A 19,826-nucleotide genomic window follows, 5' to 3' on the forward strand; every position below is an offset into this window, starting at 1 on the left:
CCAAAGTGCTGAGATTACAGGTGTGAGCCACCACATCTGGTCATTATTTTTGTTTTTGTTTTTTTGAGACAGGGTTTTGCTCTTGGCGTGCAGGCTGGAGTGCAATGGTGCGATCTCGGCTCACTGCAACCTCCACCTCCCAGGTTCAAGCAATTCTCCTGCCTCAGCCTCCCGAGTAGCTGGGATTACAGACACCTGCCACCACACCTGGCTACTTTTTGTATTCTTAGTAGAGATGGGGTTTCACTATGTTGGCTAGGCTGGTCTAGAATGCCTGACTTCAGGTGATCCACCTGCCTTGGCCTCCCAAAGTGTTGGTATTACAAGTGTGAGCCACCACGCCTGGCTAAAGAAATTTTTTTTTTAAAAAATGGAAAAATCAGTGTGTTAAATGCTGCTGAGAAATGGAGTAAATAGAAGACTGATGATGATCCGTCGGATTTGACAACATGGGGATGGTGTTTCACTGGAGTAATGGGAATGTAAGCATGATTGGAGTAGTTCAAGAAAGAAAGGTGGGTGTTAAGGGGGAGATGACATGAGTTAGATAACTCTTTTCTGGGAATTTTTGCTATAAAGCATACAAAAATGGAATGGTAGGGCCTTGGAAGGTTTTAAAATGGGAGATTAAAAATGGGAGGTATATATGCAAGTGAGAACAAGCCAATAGAGCAAAAATGACTCAGGAATGTGTTTTTTTTTTTTTGAGACGGTATCTCACTCTGTGTTCAGGCTAAAGTGCAGTGGAACAATCGCGGCTCACTGCAGCCTCAACTTCCTAGGCTCAAGTGGTCCTCCCACGTCAGCCTCCCAAATAGCTGGGACTACAGGCACACGCCACCATGCCCAGCTAATTTTCAAAAAATTTTCTGGATTAGGTCTCCCTATATTGCCCTGGTCTCGAACTCCTGAGCTCAAGTGATCCTCCTGCCTCAGCCTCCCAAAGTGCTGGAATTATAGGCTAAGCCACCATACCTGGCAGAAGTCTTTTTAGTAGAAGAGATGGCTACTGATCACAGCTAGACAGAATGGCTAAAGGGTGGAGATGGTTCATGTCTTAATAAGAAGAAAGAAAATTAGTTGGATAGAGAACACATTGATAGATTTGGAGAGTGAGAAATTTCTTTTCTATTGTTTCCATTTTCTCATAGTAAAAAAAGAAACAAAGTGAGAGAATAGAAGATCTGAATAAAGAGGAGAATACTTGTTGGGGAGAGGTTAAGTGTGAACTGACCAGGACATTGTATAAGGATTGCCACACAGTGCTGTGGGCCTTTGATTTTCCGGGCCATAAATTTAAAGTAAAAAGAGTCAGTGAGTATAGATGCAAGCAGCTGGAGTAACAGGAGATAAACAGTATTCTTCAGATCAGAAGGACAAGAATTTAGGGAATGTGCAAGGACAATGATGTCTATGCTAAAGTAGAAAGTGAGGGTGATGGGCCAGGAGTGGTTCATGCTTGTAATCCCAGCACTTTGGGAGGCTGAGGTGGGTAGATCATGAGGTCAAGAGATTGAGACCATCCTGGCCAACATGGTGAAACCCCATCTCTACTAAAAATACAAAAATTAGCTGGTTGTGGTGGTGCGCATCTGTAGTCCCAGCTCCTCGGGAGGCTGAGGCAGGAGAATGGCTTGAACTCAGGAGGTGGAGGCTGCAGTGAGCCAAGATCATGCCACTGCACTCCAGCCTGGCAACAGAGCGAGACCCAGTCTCTAAATAAATAAATAGACAAACATTAAAAAAGAAAGTGAGGGTGATGAAATTATAGATAAGTGACGGATGATAGAATCAATTGTCTAAAGAACCTAGTGGAGTCAAAGAATTGTTGGTATAGGCATAATCAACAGTAACCTAGAAAGAGGGGTAAGATGCTAGAAATTGAGACTTTGGAGGTGATGACAAGATCTAAAGCAGTGTTCTTCAAAACTATATGTTAAGTACCATCAGTGGGTCATGAAATCAGTTTGATGGATCAGTCTCTTAAATTATTAACCCTGCTGAACATTACAGTCTTCTAGAGGACCTTAAAAACACACACACACACAAACAAAACCACCATCCTGTCATTCTCAGTCACATGGAAGGTGGAGGACATTGTTAATTAAGTGAAATAAGTGAGAAACAGAAAGTTAAACACTGTATGTTCTCACTCATAAGCTAAAAAAAGGAAAAAGTAGAATAGAGGATACTAGAGGCTAGGAAGTGTAGGGGGAAGGAAGCGATAGGGAGAGCTTTGCTAAAGGATACAAAATTATAGCTAGATAGGAGGAAGAAGTTCCTAGTATTCTCTACCACTGCAGGGTGACTGTAGTTAATATATGGCTTCAAATGTCTAGGAAGAGGATACTGAATGTTCTCAACACAAAATGATAAATGTTTAAGATGATGGATATGCTAATTACAATGATCAGATCACAATACATTATATGTATTGAAACATCACTATGTACCTCATAAATATGCACATTGTATGTCAATTTTTTAAGTTAAAAAATTTTTAACAGACCACACTTCAGTTGCAGATTTTCCGATGTATTTGGTCTGATGTAGGGGTTCAGACATCAGTTTTTTGTTAAAATTCTCCAGATAACAATGTGCAGGTATGGTCAATAACCATTGGCCCAAGAAGATAATGACATAAAAAGGCTGATGACAGAACTAATGGTAGAAAGATAGTAAGCCACTTGCTAAAATCTTCTAAGAATTAGGGAGAGAAGTATGAGATCACTTGTATGATGAATTACAATAAGGTAGGGTAACAGGTGTCATAGTCTAATGGGAGTCAATGTGCTCAAAAAAGAGCATTTGCAAGTGAGAAGAGAGTATATTCATACACACACACGTTTAACCATTTTGTGGATGGATAACGAAAATAAACTTTGACTTCATTTCTTATTATTTTGAACTAAATGGAAATAAAAGTCAGTTAAGAAAGGTGCCTGACACCTACGTTCAGGGATTTGCCCATATCTCACCATGATAAAGTTTGATTTGAATAAATTTTATTTAATTTTAGAATTAAGAATATCGCTAATATAAAAATCTTATTTGTAAGAAAGAGAAAATAAATTGACTAGAAAGTTTATTGGCAAATCTAGGTCAAGCTCCATAATTTAAAATTATTTAAAAAAAAATTAAAAACATCTATAAAAAGTCAGAACATTCAGTATTTTAAGATAAAACTGTTTTTCAAAAAAAATCATGGTTATGAAAACAACAATTTGGCAGACTATACATTTTTAAATTATAGAAAACATTAAAAATAAAATATCTAACAAAAATGTCTTGCTGTTGTTTTTGGGGAAAAGGTGGGGACAAATATTTTTTATTTTATTTACATATATTTATTAAAAGATGTCCATATGGTATTGCAAACAGTCCCACGTCTCTTGTATTTTGCTATAATATATGAATTCACACAAAGGAGATGGGATACATAAAATTACAAAGGCAGTAGAAAAGCAAACCAGCCCACATCCTAACACACACTAAAAAGGTCATAATTCAGATACACACGGCATATCAGTTTTAGAAAAAGAGCACTGCCCACCCCCAGGTATACACACACACACATACTTCACTTTATTAAACCACAAGAGGAAACAAAATATATCATAAGTAACTGATCTTTCACTTTCCTATGTTAGTTTTTATGTTTTTCGATCATAATGAAATATATTAAGAACAGATTTTCTTCACGATTGATTTTTGTATCCGACATTCTTCTTTGTACTTCTGTTGTTTCATTAACATAGGTATACACCCAAATTCTTTAAAATTACAACTTTGAAAATTAATTATAAAAAGCTATTTTCCACGTATATGCCACAGTTTGGCGTTAAAATGCCATTTTGGGGAACTGGTATATTATAACACACAGGTTTAGAAGAAAAAGAGTGGTATCACTGAATGTATATTGGAATTTAACAAAATGTTTTACTGTATTTGCCCCATATACCTTTTTTTTTTTTTTTTTTTTTTCCTGAGACAGAGTCTTACTCTGTCACCCAGGCTGGAGTGCAATGGTGCAATCTTGGTTCACTGCAACCTCCACCTCCTGGGTTCAAGCAATTCTCCTGCCTCAGTCTCCCAAGAAGCTGGGATTACAGGTGCCCGCCATAAAGCCTGGCTTTTTGTATTTTTAATAGAGACGAGTTTCACCATGTTGCCCAGGCTGGTCTCAAACTCCTGACCTCAGGTAATCTACCCGCCTTGGCCTCCCAAAGTGCTGGGATTACAGGTGTGAGTCACCGCACCCGGCCTACCCATATACTTTTATACTTTGAAACCTTAGATTAATACACTGAGGAATTTTATTTCCTAGAAAAATGCCCCAAATTTCCGTTCTATTGTTTTATACAAAATTCTGCATATAGCTTTTAGTTTGCTTTTGACAGAATCTGTGTTACACAGAGAGTCCATGTGATGATAGTTAAAATAATATTTTACATAATATATAAATGTTTCTTTCTCATCATAGTTCTTCTAGATGGCAATAACACATTATATATGGTAATCATTATTTTACCAAGATCTCTGCTATTATAAGAAGACCAGACCTGAATATATTCCCCTTGACAACAGACAGTAAATCTATGAAATAATTTTAAGAAAAAGTTAAGCATGACAGCATAGCATCAAAGTTGATCATTCTTTGTGAATACATTAAGATATGGGCTAAACATAGGCATGAAAACTAAAACAAGTACTGTAAGAATATTTACATACATATATCATGGGTTATTAAGAAACAGATTATTAAACAATAATGTGAATACATTATATTAATTCACAGTATAAACATACTTTTAGTAATTTAATTCATGAATAATAAAAACATAGATATAACATTAGGCACTATTAATACATATTCTTGTTCTGTCATACATATGAAAATATACATATAGATATAGTTCTTTTAAACCAAACTTTTTAACATATTCACTGATTTAAATAAAAGTTGACAGAGGTAGAATTTGTGTCCATGTTCATGATTTTCAGCAACAAGTACTTCAAATATTTCATTACTGTTCTGTTCTTCTAAAAATCCACATAGGAACTCATTGAAAACCATTATTCTGAAAGGCGGGAAATTGAAAAGTGGGTTAAGAGAAAAATGATGAAGTTATTCAACATATTCATAAAAAATTGAAATTCAGTAATGTTTTAAATGAAATTATAGAATCTAATAAAACTCTGTGACTCAAATCCAGTTATATTTAAGAAGTACTGTTCTACTTCTTAAAATTCAAGTACTGTTTTATTCATTGTACATTATTCACTTATTTATTTATTTATTTAGAGACAGGTTCTTGCTGTGTTACCCAGGTTGGAGTGCAGTGGCATGATCATAGCTCACTGCAGTCTTGATCTTCTGTGCTCAAGTGATCCTTCTGCCTCAGCCTCCAGAGTAGTGGGAACAACAGGTGCACATCACCATACCTGGCTCCTTTTTTTGGTATTTAGTAGAGACAAGGTCTTACTATGTTGTTTAGGCTAGTCTCAAACTCCTGAGCTCAAGTGATCCTCTCACTTTGGCCTACCAAAATGCTGGGATTACAGGTGTGAGCTACTCTGCCTGGCTTATACTTTTGTTTAAAAAAGTGATTTTTGTTTCTTTATTTATATGTCTCTATTTTATGTTTCCTCCGTGAATCTGTGTGATACTGCATTATAATAAGAAATACAAACTGGGTGCAGTGGCTCATGCCTGTAATCCCAGCACTTTGGGAGGCTGAGGCAGGAGGATCGCTTGCACCCAGGAGTTCAGGACCAGTCTGGACAACATAGTGAGACCCAATATCTATTTAAAAAAATACAAAAATTAGCTGGGTGTGGTGGCACACACCTGTAGTCCCAGCTACTCAGGAGGCCAAGGTGGGAAACTGCTTGAGCCCAGGAGTTCAAGGCTACAGTGAGCTCTGATGGCACACTACACCACTCCAGTCTGGGCAACAGAGCGAGACCGCGAGACCTTGTCTCTTAAAACAAAAAAAAAACACACAGAAATATGGTCATATGTTCCATAATGATATTTTGGTCAATGAAAGACTGCATAAAAGACTGAGGTCCCAAAAGATTATAACAGAACTGAAAATTTCCTATTGCTTAGTATTTAGTATGCTATGCTTTTAATCATTATTTTAGAGTGTACTCTTACTCATTAAAAAATAAAAGTGAACTATAAAACAGCCTCAGGCAGGTCCTTCAGGAAGTATTCCAGAAGAAGGCACTGTTATCACAGGGGAGGACAGCTCCGTAAACATTATTTCCCTTGAATACCTTTCAGTGGGGCACCTTGTAGAGGAAGGAGACAGTGGTATTGATGATCCTGACTCTTTGTGGGCCTAAGATAATGTGTGTGTTTGTGTCATTGCTTTTAGCAAAAAACTTTAAAAAGTAAAACAAAAGATTAATTTCATAAATAGAAAAAAAGCTTATATAATAAGAATATAAAGAAAAAAACATTCCTGTACAGCTATGAAATCTGTTTGTGTTTTAAGCTAAGTGTCACTATAAAAGGGTCAAAAAGTTAAAAAAAACTAAAAAGTTTATAAAGGAAAAAAGTTATAGTAAGCCAAGTTTAATTTATTATTGGAGAAAATTAAAACAATAAATTTAGTATAGCTAAGTATACAGTGTTTATAAAGTCTATAGCAGTGAACAGGAATGTCCTAGGCCTTCACATTCACTCACCACTCACTCACTGACTGACCCAGAGCAACTTCCAGTCCTGCAAGCTCCATCTGTGGTAAGTCCCCTATATAGGTGTACCATGGGTTATCTTTTAAACTGTATTTTTACTGTACGTTTTCTATGTTTAGATGCACAAATACCACCGTGTTACAACTGCCTACAGTATTCAGTACAGTAACATGCTGTACAGATTTATCGCCTAGGAGCAAGAGGCTATACGATATAGCCTGGGTATGCAGTTGGCTATATACTGTCTAGGTTTGTGTAAGTACATATCTATGACATTTGCACAATGAAAACACCTAAAACAAATTTCTCAGAACATATCCCTTGTTGTTAAGCAATGCGTGACTGTATATATTGGGTCTCTGCCCCTGGTTCTTGGTCCACAGCTCCTTGTAATCTCCACAGTGATAACTGTGTCTTTTGCAAGCAAATGAGATGACTGGTGGCTAGGGGCCCCTAGACAGCTTCAGGACAGGAGCTGATCACCACAAAGTCCAAAGCATGATTAGAGAATTGGGCCACTGGCCCCATACCTCAACCTCCAAAAAGAGGACAAGGGCTGAAGGTTGAGTTTATCACCAATGGCTAATGATTTAATCGATCATGCCTACTTAGTGATACCTGCATAAAACCTCCAAAAACTGGGTTCAGGAATCTTTCAGATAGCTGAGCACTTGGTGATGCTTAGAGGGTGGTGCGCCATGAGAAGGCACAGAAGCTTTGAGCTGGTTTCCTAATAATTTGCCCTATGCATCCCTTCCATCTGCCTGTTAATCTGTATCCTTTGTAATAGCCTTTTCAATAAGCAGGTAAATTTAAAATGTTTCCCTGAGTTCTGTGAGCTGCTCTAGCAAATTAATAGAATGTGATAAAGGGTTGTGGAAACTTCATCAGTCAGAAGCACAGATCACAACCTGGGACTTGCGATTGGCATCTGAAGTCAAGGGGAAGGGATTTGTGGGACTCAGCTCTTAATCTGTGGGATCTGACACTATCTCCAGGCAGATAATGTCAGAATTGAGTTAAATGTTGAAACTGAGATCAGTTGGTGTCTGCTGGAGAATACGGTGTCTGAAGTGGTGTACTGAGTGGTGTACGAGAATCGGAAAAACAGTTTTGTTGGTTTTTCCTACTCAAATAGCATGCATTAGATATGATAGTCAAAAAAGAAAGAATAAAAGTTGGATTATATATTTTAAGTATTAAGAGACACTAATCTGAGATGCTATTTTATAGTTGAGCAATTCATTTTTTTTTTTCCTTGAGCAATTCATTTCTGAGTGCTTGGGGAAATCCCTTAAAATTAGTTTTGGTGACAATATTTAGAAAATATGAGTGGAAATGGATTAGTAAATAACAATCTCAACATACCTCAAAAATTAATTGCAAATTATTACAAAGTTATAAATTACGAGTTTGTTAATGGTTATAGAAGTTTTCTAATCCGCATGTACTAGAATCATTGAAATTTTAAAAAATGGAAAATAACAAGTGTTGGTGACGATGTGGAGAACAGGAACCCTCATGCATTGTTGGTGGAAATATAAAATGGTGCAGCATGTGGAAAACAGTTTGGCAGTCCCTCAGAAAGTTTAACAGAACTGCCATATGACCCAGCAATTCTAGTCTTAGGTATATACCAAAAGATTTGAAAACAAGGACTAAAACAGATACTTATACACCAATGCTCACAGTAGCATTATTCACAATAACCATATGGTAGAAACAACCCAGGTGTCTTTAACTGACGAAAGGATTTTTAAAATGTGGTATATCCTACATCTGGATGAACCTGGAAAATATTATTCTAAGTGAAATAAGCCAGACACAAAAGAACAAATGTATGATTTCACTTATATGAAAATGTAAAATAGGCAAATTCATAGAGACCAGAAAAGTAGATCTGAAGTTACTAGGAGCTGGGAAGGTGAGGTCTGGGGATTGGAGAGTGATTGTTTAATGGGTACAGAATTTCTGTTTGGGGAGATAAAAAAATCTTAGAATTAGATAGTGGTGATGGGTGTGGTGCCTCTAGTCCCAGCTACTCCCGAGGCTGAGGCAGGAGGATTACTTGAGCTCAGAAGTTTGAGGTTTCAGTGAGCTATGATCATGCCACATCCTTCCAGTGGCAGAGTGAGACCCTGGCTCAAAAAACAAAACAAAACAAAAATGCAATGGCTGATTCATCACAGTTTTAGGGATTGCAGGAATCTACATTCCACATCAGTAGTTCTTAAAGTGCAGTCTGGGGATCCCTGAGAGTCCCCAATACTCTTTCAGGGACTCTACAAAGTCAAGCTTATTTTCAAAAAACCAAGGAATTATTTGCCTTTCACTCTTATTTTCTTACAGATCTACAGTTGAGTTTTTCCAGAGCTACATGATGTGAAGAGACAGAAGTAAATATTTTAGATTTGTGGGCCATAGGGTCTGTCAAAAGTACTCAACTCAGCCACTGCAGTAAAGCAGTCTTAGACAATCTGTTAACAAATGGGTGTGGTTGTGCTCCAATAAAGCTTAATTTACACAAATAGGCAGTGGTATGGATTTGGCTTGCAGATCCTAGTTTACCAACCAACCCCTGATCTAAACTGCAGCTATGAATCAAACATGAGAAAATGTCTGTGTCACACTCTCACAAGGCTTTGTAACAAGAAGGTGAACCACCAGCGGATCACATGAAAATAACACAGCAATTCAAGAAGGACACAGTGACTACAGTGAACACTGAGAAGTGGTCCTCAAAGTGAAAGAGAAAAATAAATGCCTTAATCAAACACAAAAGCAAAAGCAGAGCAATCAGGAATCATTTAAACCTAGGCTCTACAAACATGAGGGCATCAGTATGTTAAAGAACAGCACATAACTAATGTTCACAATGAGGATTCTGAGTCAGAGGAAATGTTTAATTATCTTCTATATATTTCTATCAAAAGAGGCAAAGAAATGTATCAATTTAAACAAGACTGGCGTAACTATTTCTGTCAATGAGTATGCATTTTCACAGTCACTACCTGTCAAAGCCTGGGTCTGACTCACGTTTCTTTCCCATTCATTCCCATCTCCAGTGAATCAGCACATCCCTTTGATTCTTCCTCAGTCAAATGCGTCCTAGCACTTTACAACTACTCTGGAAAACAGTTTTGCCATATCTACTAGAGCTTGAACATACATATATCCAATGATCCATCAATTTCACTTCTAAGTATAACCATAGCACTATTTGTAATAGCCCAAACTGGAAACTACCAAATGATTATCAAGAGGAGGAGGAGTAATTGGATTGTAGTAAGTTTCCATAATGGCATTCCATACACAGCAACAAGACTGAACAGTCTACAAGTACACACAACAATATGTACTGCTGAGAAAAAGAAGCCAGGAACATGATTTCATTTACAAAATGTCTAAAAGTAAGCAAAGAGAAATCTATACTTTTAACAGTCAGGACAGTTACTTTTAGACCAGGGCTTATGATTGACACCCAAGAGAGGTTAGTTTGTTTTGTTTTATTTTGTTTTTTTTGAGATGGGGTTTTTCTTTGTTGTCCAGGCTGGATTTGAACTGGGCTCAAGTAGTCCTCCGACCTCAGTCTCCTGTGCCAGGCTTTATATTTTATTTTATTTTTTTGAATGGAGTCTCACTTTGTCATCCAAGCTGGAGTGCAGTGGCGCGATCTGGGCTCACTGCCACCTCTGCCTCCTGTGTTCAAGCAATTTTCCTGCCTCAGCATCCCGAGTAGCTGGGACTACAGGCGTGCACCACCATGCCCAGCTAATTTTTCTATTTTTAGTAGAGACAGGGTTTCACCATGTTGGCCAGGCTGGTCTTGAACTCCTGACCTCAAGTGATCCACCCACCTCAGCCTCCCAAAGTGCTGGGAGTAGAGGTGTGAGCCACCATGCCTGGCCTGTTGTTTTTTCTATTTTCATGCAGGTTACCTGGATGTGTTCAATTTGTTCATTGAAAAAATTCATTGAACTATGTATCTATGATACGGTACCTTTCTGTATATATATCAGAGTTTACTTTAAAAATTCAGTCCTAGTTTTCAATATTATTATACTAATCCTGAACTATTATACTGCTCATTTCATACCACTTACTGGACTCTCTACCTCTAGTTCCTATCCTTTCCAATATGGTTGAAAGACAGGTGTGAAATTAATCTACCAGAAACAGCTCTTTCATCTTGACCCTTCCCTTGTACCCATCCTATACACAGAAGGACTGACCTTCATGGTTTCCCTTGACTTACAAAATAAAGTCTACAATCTCTAATTTAGCTTCACATTCAATATAATACTCTATATATTTCACTCTAAGTTCCAAACCTTTCTCCCTCATTATTCCCCCACAGCCTGCCCTTCCTGCCAGGTTGGGACTACTGTGCCATGTGTACTCCTGTTTCTATGCTTTGTCTACATTTTTACTACCTATTATTTGTAGCTTGAATTTAGCCCTTCATCAACGAATACCCTGTGATAGCTCATATTGTCATTTAACGTTATGCTGTAGATGTCTTCTCTTTTTAAATTCGGGTATAATTTACATATGATAAAATGCATGGGTCGGCCTGTAGTCCCAGCTACTCAAGAGGCTGAGGTGCGAGGACTGCTTGAGCCTGGGAGTTTGAGGCCAGCCCAGGCAAGATAGTGAGAACCCTGTCTTTTTTTTTTTTTTTTTTTTGGAGATAGTGGCTTGCTTTGTCATGTAGACTGGACTGTAATGGTGCAATCATAGTTCACTGCAGCCTCAGCCTTCTGAGCTCAAGCCATCCTCCTGCCTCAGTATCCTCCCCCATCCCCTAGCAGCTGGTAGCTGGGACTACAGGCGTGTGTCACCATGCCTGGCTAAGTTTCGTATTTTTTGTAGAGATGGGGATCTCACTATGTTACCCAGGCTTGTCTCAAACTCCTAGCCTCAGGTGATCCTCCAGCCTCAGCCTCCCCAAAGTGCTGGGATAACAGGTGTGGGCCACTGTGTCTGGCCGAGACCCCATCTCTTCAAAAAAAAAAAAAAAAAGCACACACTGTAAATGGTCAGTTTTATGAATTTTTACAATTGTATATCCCCACATAACTACTATGACCAAGATACAGAACTTTTCCATCACTCCAGGAAGTTCTCCTGGACGCCTTTCCAGGCAATCTCCCCTCTCCCGATGAAGAAAACAACTTTCTGAATTTTTACAACCGCAGATTAGTTTTGCCTGTCCTTGGTGTTACATACATACCTTTCTGATAATTACGTATGTATATGTTCAGGAGAATGTGAAGGAGACCTCAGAGTAGAACTAAGGGGTGGTGTAGGAAGACCATGTCGACGCATCTCTTGGATTGCTCGTTCTCTATTAGTAAAGATCAAACAAGAGAGAGATAAATGCAAGCACCAGGAAAAATAAAAAAGTAGTATACAAATATAATAGTTATTAGCAAATTTGTAATAAATTATTTAATTAGTGTTACTATTAAATTTAAATCCTATGTTTTTGTACAATTTTTAAGTAGTGGATAAAAGATTTCAATTAAAAAATTAAATATTATATGTATAGTGAGGAGCATTTTGCTTCTAAGATATTATTTTAATGACAGCCTGCTATTCTGACATGGTTATAACATAATTGCTTTGAATACTCTCTTATAGTATATATTCTTTAAATTGAAATCTTTTATCCACTACTTAAAAATCATACAAAGACATAGGATTTAAATTTAATAGTAATGCTAATATACTAGTTACACTAATTATATATATACTAATATACTTATACTATATACTATACCATATACTATAACACTAATATACTAATTACATATAATATATAAGATAATATATAATATATAATACATAATACATATTACATGTAAATACATTATAAAATATATAATACAATATATATTATAAAATATATAATATGCAATATATATTTTATAAATATATATTATATAATTGCTTTGAACAATCTCATAGTACATATTTTAATTGAAATCTTTTATCTACTATTTATATATGAGAGATATTCTATATATTTATGTATTATGTAATATATATTAGTATATTATATACGTTACGTATTATAATATGTATCATATATATTACATATTATATAGATTAGTATATTATATTATATATTAATTATAATACTTATTATATATAGTGAAAATAAATAGGATACCAACTGAACACACAGATAGACACACACAAACACTAGATGACGAGATGTTAAACTCAAAAAGGCTAATGGTGAGTATGGAGGGCAAAAATTTACAGATAAATTAAATTTTCTTCTTTATACTTAAAAAAATTATAACAAACCTGTTTAATGTGTTCTTAAAAATTAAATGCCTACATGCTAGGCCCTTCTGTGGGATTTGGTTCCGGTAACCACCCTTGGCTTTCATGACACTACATTTCCTGGTTCTCTTTCTACCTAGATGATTTTTCCTTAGCTGTGTTACTGGATCCTTTTCTCCTGCCTATACTTTGATGTTCCCCATAACTAGGTTTACTCGTTCTTCTTTTGTTTGTGTGTGTGTGTGTGTGACAGTCACTTGCTCTGTTGCCCAGACTCAAGCACAGTGGTACAATTATACCTCAAACTCCTAAGCTCAAGTGATCCTCCCACCTCATCCTCCTGAGGAGCTGGGACTACAGGTGCACACCTTCATGCCCAGCTAATTTAAAAAATGTTTATAGAGACAGGGGTCATACTATGTTGCCCAGGCTGGGCTTGAACTCCTGGCCTCAAGCGATCCTCCTGCCTCAGCCTCCTGAGGAGCTGGGACTACAGGTGTGCACCTTCATGCCCAGCTAATTTTTAAAATGTTTTTAGAGATAGGGGTCACACTATGTTGCTCAGGCTGGTCTTGAACTCCTGGCCTCAAGTGATCCTCCTGCCTCAGCCTCCCAAAGTGCTGGGATTACAGGCATGAACCACCATGCCAGGCCTACCATATCATCTTGCACATATAGCTAGCCCTCTCCCATCTTCCTGCCTCAAAATTCCCAAAAGTCAGATTGGAAAGAATCTATTTTCTCTATTATGCTTGCCTTCCCTGTGTCTGGGTCTGTCCCCACCAAGAATGGGGATTATGTTGCCATCTCCTTTGTGGGCTATTTATAGTCTCTGGACTAGACTCTTTCTCCCTTGAGCTCTTCAGTGTCTGAGATTTCTAATTGGTTTGGTGCTTCTCAAGATTTCTTCATTATTACTCTCCCAAAGGAACTTTTCTAGACTTTTTCCTCCCCAGATTATCCCTCCACCCCATGAAATTTTAATACACTGCTTATGTCCTGTGGCCCTTTGAAGGGACATAAACCATTCTACTAACTTATACTACCTAAAATTTTTTTGCTACCTCTATCCCCTACCCGCAAGAAACAATTTCTTCCTTTGGAGGACGGGAGGTAATATTGCACCCACGAGAATGTATGATGTAGGTGGATAGTAAAGAGCAAGAAAGACATGGTCATGAGGCTCAAGGTTTCATTGAGGCCTAGAGGCAAAGAAAAAGGGGAGGAACTGTGGGGAGGTCTATAACCCTGGGCAATAGAGAGCTTGATTTAGGACTTCTGATTTGCAGAGAATTTAAGTTATCACTAAGAAATGGAAATCATTATATATGTATAGTTTAGTACATTTAGAAACTAGATCTTCTAAATTACAAGAAATTATCAATCCTGCTTTCATGTCTCTGCTGCTACCTAAGGCTTAATTTTTTGTTGGTTTGTTTGTTTTCTGAGACAGGGTCTCACTGTTACCCAAGCTGGAGGGCAGTGGCACAATCACAGCTCATTGCAGCCTCAACCTCCTGAGCTCAATCAACCTTTCCACTTCAGCTTCGTGAGTAGCTGGGACTACAGGCACCCATCATCATGCCCCAGCTAATTTTCAAAAATTTTTTTGTAGAGATGGTGTTTTGCCATGTTGCTCACGCTGATTTCAAATTTGTGGGCTCACGTAAATCCACCTGCCTTGGCCTCCCAAAGTGCCGGGATTGCACAAGTCCTTTATGAAATTGTAAATATTGATTTCATAGCACACACTTCAAATAGCAAATCACCATAAAGTTTTGATGTAAATAGGTAAGAATAACTCAAAAACTGATCTAACAAGCAACTTGGCCACTATTTGAGAATGAAATCTCAGGAATGCAGACGTCTATGGTGTTAACATAGTAGGAAAGAGTAATGGAAGAAAAGTAACGTGGCAATTGATTTGCAAGTTAGACTTTGATTTAAAGCAGGTCTCTTTCCGGGTTTGTAACACTTGGGGATTAAATTTTTCAACATAAAGCAAATGAACCAAATTATGAGTGAATATGAAAATTACTAAGCTGTAGGGAATACACTGGAGAGGTTAAGGGTACAGGTTTTAGAATTAAAACCTGTTTGGTTTTACTCTTGGTCCTACCATTTACTATATGTGATCTCAGTTTCCTTTATGTAGGCATAATAATAGATTGTTGGTGGGATTAATCAGACACTTATATAGTGTCTGGCCCACATCTGTTAACTGCTGTTACTATCTTCAATATCATTACCTTTATTATGATTTGTATGTGGAACATCCTACTTGAACCATACATTTCAGAGCTCTTGTACGGATTGTTGTTCCTTCTCTACCCTCTCTGAAATAACTGTGGGCTCTAATTTTGCCCTACAGAATGCTATAGGAAATATTTATACAACACTTGCTATTTTATCTTATTTTTCAGATTAAACAATTTTATTCAATAAATATTTATAAAGCATCTGCTATGTAATACTTGCTATTTTAGTTACTGTAGAGCTGTTATTGTCCCCAGTATTTGTTGCCTTTTTTAAAAGGAAGAATTGCCAAAGAAATGTACTTTATGTATTAGCAAGTTTGCTATTTGTAAGCCATATTAAATACTTTCTGAAGTATGATAGAGAACACATAAAAACACTGTCAAATGTTTAAAAAATTGGTCTTACCGTTCATATCTTTCAGTTGAGATCTGCCTTTTCAGGGCATCATAATCTGTTTGTAACTGTGCCACTTTAGCTCGAAGCATGGTGTTTTCCCGGCTTTGACTAGTTCTTAAAAACAAATTTAAAAATCCAGAAATAAATGTTCTGTTTTGTAAAGTCAAGTGCTGTGGTTTTTTAAATTAATAAAGAGAAGATCAAGACCTTTCAACAATAATTCTCTAAACTTGTAGAGAATTTTATCATATTTTCTTTTTCATTCATTTATTTATGAAACATTTACTGAACATCTATTACATACTAAGCACTAACGCAATGCTAGCGATACAAATTTGAATGGGACATAAACTGTAATATCAAGATGTAAAGTGTCGTCATTGGCTCTTTCTTGACGTTTGCCTTGGAAAGAGATATATTAATATTTTTAATACCTTTCAAAAGCTCATTCTTCCATGTGTACTCTACTCTGGGTTTCCTTCCCTCTTCCTACAAATATGTCTAAATCCTTCTATTGTAAAAGTATGACATCATCAATCTCTCCCAAAGTAATCAATACACGTAATGTGGGTCAAATCTCATAGCCTTTTTAGAGTCCTTTTTGCTAATCTACAGCATAAAACACAGCCACCTCTTCTCCTGAGAACGCTCTCTCTTCACTGACTCCTCTGTCCATTCCTCAAATGTAGGTGCTTTCCTAATGTTTTCTCTTCTCATTACTCTGCCACAGTACCACCTCTGTAGTGAAGATATACAGGTCTGCACCTCCCAACACGATGTTTCTCCCGAGCCAGTTTCCTAAATTTCCAAAAGCAGCAGACATATAAGCCAAATATTTTGGTTTTGTACACCCTTCATATGCTTTTTGTTTGTTTGAGACAGAGTCTCGCTCTGTCGCTCAGGCTGGAGTGTAGTGGTGTAATCTCGGCTCACTGCAACCTCCACCTCCTGGGTTCGAGTGATTCTCGCGCCTCAGCCTCCTGAGTAGCTGGGACTACAGATGTGCACCACCACACCTGGCTAATTTTTTTTTTTTTTGTATTTTTAGTAGAGATGGGGTTTCACCATGTTGCCCAGGCTGGTCTCAAACTCCTGAGCCCAGGCAATCCACCAGCCTTGGCCTCCCAAAGTGCTGGGATTACAGGTGTGAGCCACTGCACCCGGCCTATCCTTCATTCTCTTAACCTTTCCTCCACTTCAAAAAAATTAAAAAATTATCCTTCACAAGCAATTGTCTTTGCATAAATTGACTTAAGACACTTACAATTTGCTTTCAGAAAGGGTTAACTTCTCCTTAAGTAGCTGGATTTCTGTATCCTTCTCATGGGAGGTTAAGTGAGAATGAAATTCTTTATCTCTGTTTGTAGCCAACAATGATTCGAGGTTTTTAACTGTATGTCTCTCATTTGACAGTTGTTTTTTCAGTAGGTCTGACTCTGACTTTACATTTTCTAATTCCACTACAACCTACATGAAAAACAAAGTAAGATTACTTCAGTACAATTTAAATTTACTCTGAAAAAATTACGTATATGACAATATAGCTCTGTGGAACTAGTCATTCATCACTTGTTTCATTTTGGGTATTGGTTAAAGATTATGAACCATTTCTTTAAGTATAAGAAAGACACTTTATTTTCAAAATAATGTTTGTTACTATGGGCTTATTTGGCTATAGGATCTACTCCAATCCTCAAATAGTTTTCAGTCATGGTACCTTGTAAAGAGAGGGTCATTAAGACAAAATCATAATGGCAATGAGATCTTTCTGGTTGAATATGCTTATTCTGACTACATAATCAAGTCAGTATTGCAGCTTCTCAGTACTTGAAAATAAGGATACTACTAGATGAGTGAAAATTGAAAACAACCATGTTTGAAAACAAACACTAGGTTATTTAAAGTAATGCCTCTGTTTGGGAATGGCAAATTCTAGCTAAATAGACTTGTTTAATTAAGATTTAAACACCTTGAGATTTTTATTGGGAAAAATATTCTATTTTGGAAGCACTGAACCGTTCAATCCTTCATTCAAGTCTTACTTTTTTTTTTTTTTTTGAGACAGGGTCTCACTCTGTTCCCCAAGCTGGAGTGCAGTGGCACAATCTCTGCTTACTGCAGCCTCAACATCCTGGGCTCAAGTGAACCTTCCCCACCTCAGCCTCCCAAGTAGCTGGGACTACAGGCACATGCCACATTCCTGACTAATTCTTTGTATTTTTTGTAGAGACGGGATTCTGCCATGCTACCCAGGCTGGTTTCAAACTCCGGAGCTCAAGCAATCTGCCTGACTTGGCTTCCCAAAGTGTTGGAATTACAGGTATAAGCCTTCGTACCTGGCCTCAAGTCTTACTTTTAAACAGAGAAAGAATGTAGTAGGATATGCTCCTAATTTATAATCAGAAAATTCATAATTTCCTAAATAGCCATCTATTCCAAAACAGCACCCACTTTCATCACTACGTTTGCCTGAGAAATCTTGCAAAGAATCAAGCAGTCAAATCTGGTTGTCAAAATCCTGTAGTCAAAAGTAACTACTGTAGGCCAGGCACAGTGGCTCACGCCTATAATCCCAGAACTTTGGGAGGCTGAGGCCGGCAGATCACCCGAGGTTGGGAGTTTGAGACCAGCCTGGCCAACATAGTGAAACCCCATCTCTACTAAAAATACAAAAATTAGCCAGATGTGTCAGCAGATGCCTGTAATCCCTGCTACTTGGGATGCTGAGGCAGAAGAACTGGTTGAACCCAGGAGGCGGAGGCTGTGATGAGTCGAGATCGCGCCACTGCACTCCACCCTGAATGACAGAGCAAAACTCCATCTCAAAAAAAAAAGTAACTACTCTAAAAGGAAACAAATATATGCATGGTGTGGTGAATGCTAAAGTAAAACAATTAGAGTAGGGCTCAATAAAACAATTTGCCAAGACAATTTCTCTTTCTTACCCTCTCAAACTCAAGGTTTTTGGAATTCAGTTGCTGGGTCATAATATCTTTGCCTGAATCAAGTTTAATGCAAAGTTCTCTAAGAGATGACAAGTCATTTAATACTGTTGCTTTCTCATCTTCTTGATGTCTCAGCTCTTCTTCTAATCGAGACATGGCTTTTGCCATTGATGAGATCTGAGATTCATAAGCATGATGGGCATTTATGTGCTGAAAAAAGAAAAAGAAACAAGTAAAAAGTTAAAATAACCCAAACATTTTAAGAACCTGAATGTATACAGCCAACAATCTCACTTTAGAAAAATATGACAGTCAATTTTTGCTTATTTTAAAATACTCTCAGGAAGCTGCCTACTATTTAAAGATGACCTATTTAATGCTTAACAAAAGGAATTGTGTATAATTATTAATCATGGTAACTGTGTACCTCATGTGTATATTTATATATTTGGAAGATGTAAAAAAGAAAGTTATTGTGTCAGGGGGTTGTGGATATGAGGAATTTTTGAAATTGCATTAAATTTTTCCTTTATAAATTATCTTTGTTATAATAATGCCATTTCAAGAAAAAGTAACATATATACATATCACTCCTCAACTGTCTTCAGTTAAATTCTAAATTCCAAAAATGGGGTTTATTTCAAAACTAAATACCTGAAGAAATTTAAATTTAACTTAAATAATAGTAAGTAACTTTTTAATATTTTAATAACTGAAATAATTAGAAAAATTTCAAACACTGACACATTTTTTTAAGAAGAATCCACAGTTGAAATTTCTCACAATTTGAATTATGAGTAATAAATACAAACTGATATAAACTCTACTTCTGGGTTTTGGGAAGAATTCTGCATTTGAAAAATAAAATTATTGCAACAGGCTATTAAAATGGCCGGGTACAGTGGCTCACGTCTGCAACCCCAACACTCTGGGAGGTTGAGGCGGGAGGATCACTTGAACCCAGGAATCTGAAACCAGCCTAGGCAACATAGTGAGAACCTGTCTACAAAAAAATACAAAAATTAGCTGTGTGGTGGCACATGCCTACAGTCCTTGCTATGTGGGAGTCTGAGGCGGGAGATCACCTGAGCCCAGGAGTTCAAGGCTGCAGTGAGCTATGGTCAAGCCATTCCACTCCAGCCTGGCCGATGGTGCAAGACTCTGTCTCTTAAAAAGAAAACTCCACGAATCCACATTGAAAATCTAATATTGTGCTGTGAAGAT

General features: G+C 37.3%; 1 protein-coding gene across 2 annotated transcripts in view; it reads right to left on the reverse strand.

Moving 5' to 3' along the window:
- Positions 1–2,988: 2,988 nt before the first annotated feature.
- CEP135 (centrosomal protein 135) overlaps positions 2,989–19,826 on the reverse strand; it is an 83,918-nt gene continuing 67,080 nt past the window's right edge. For both annotated transcript variants that reach the window (XM_007998651.3, XM_007998650.3), the window contains exons 22-26: positions 18,603–18,812; positions 16,922–17,124; positions 15,667–15,771; positions 11,942–12,055; positions 2,989–5,081 (exon numbers count right to left, since the gene is read on the reverse strand). In XM_007998651.3, the coding sequence (XP_007996842.3) occupies positions 11,953–12,055; positions 15,667–15,771; positions 16,922–17,124; positions 18,603–18,812 (621 nt within the window). In that variant the 3' untranslated portion in view covers positions 2,989–5,081; positions 11,942–11,952. The remainder of the gene's footprint in view (positions 5,082–11,941; positions 12,056–15,666; positions 15,772–16,921; positions 17,125–18,602; positions 18,813–19,826) is intronic.

Source organism: Chlorocebus sabaeus, chromosome 7, assembly GCF_047675955.1.
Source record: "Chlorocebus sabaeus isolate Y175 chromosome 7, mChlSab1.0.hap1, whole genome shotgun sequence".
Taxonomy (NCBI): domain Eukaryota; kingdom Metazoa; phylum Chordata; class Mammalia; order Primates; family Cercopithecidae; genus Chlorocebus; species Chlorocebus sabaeus.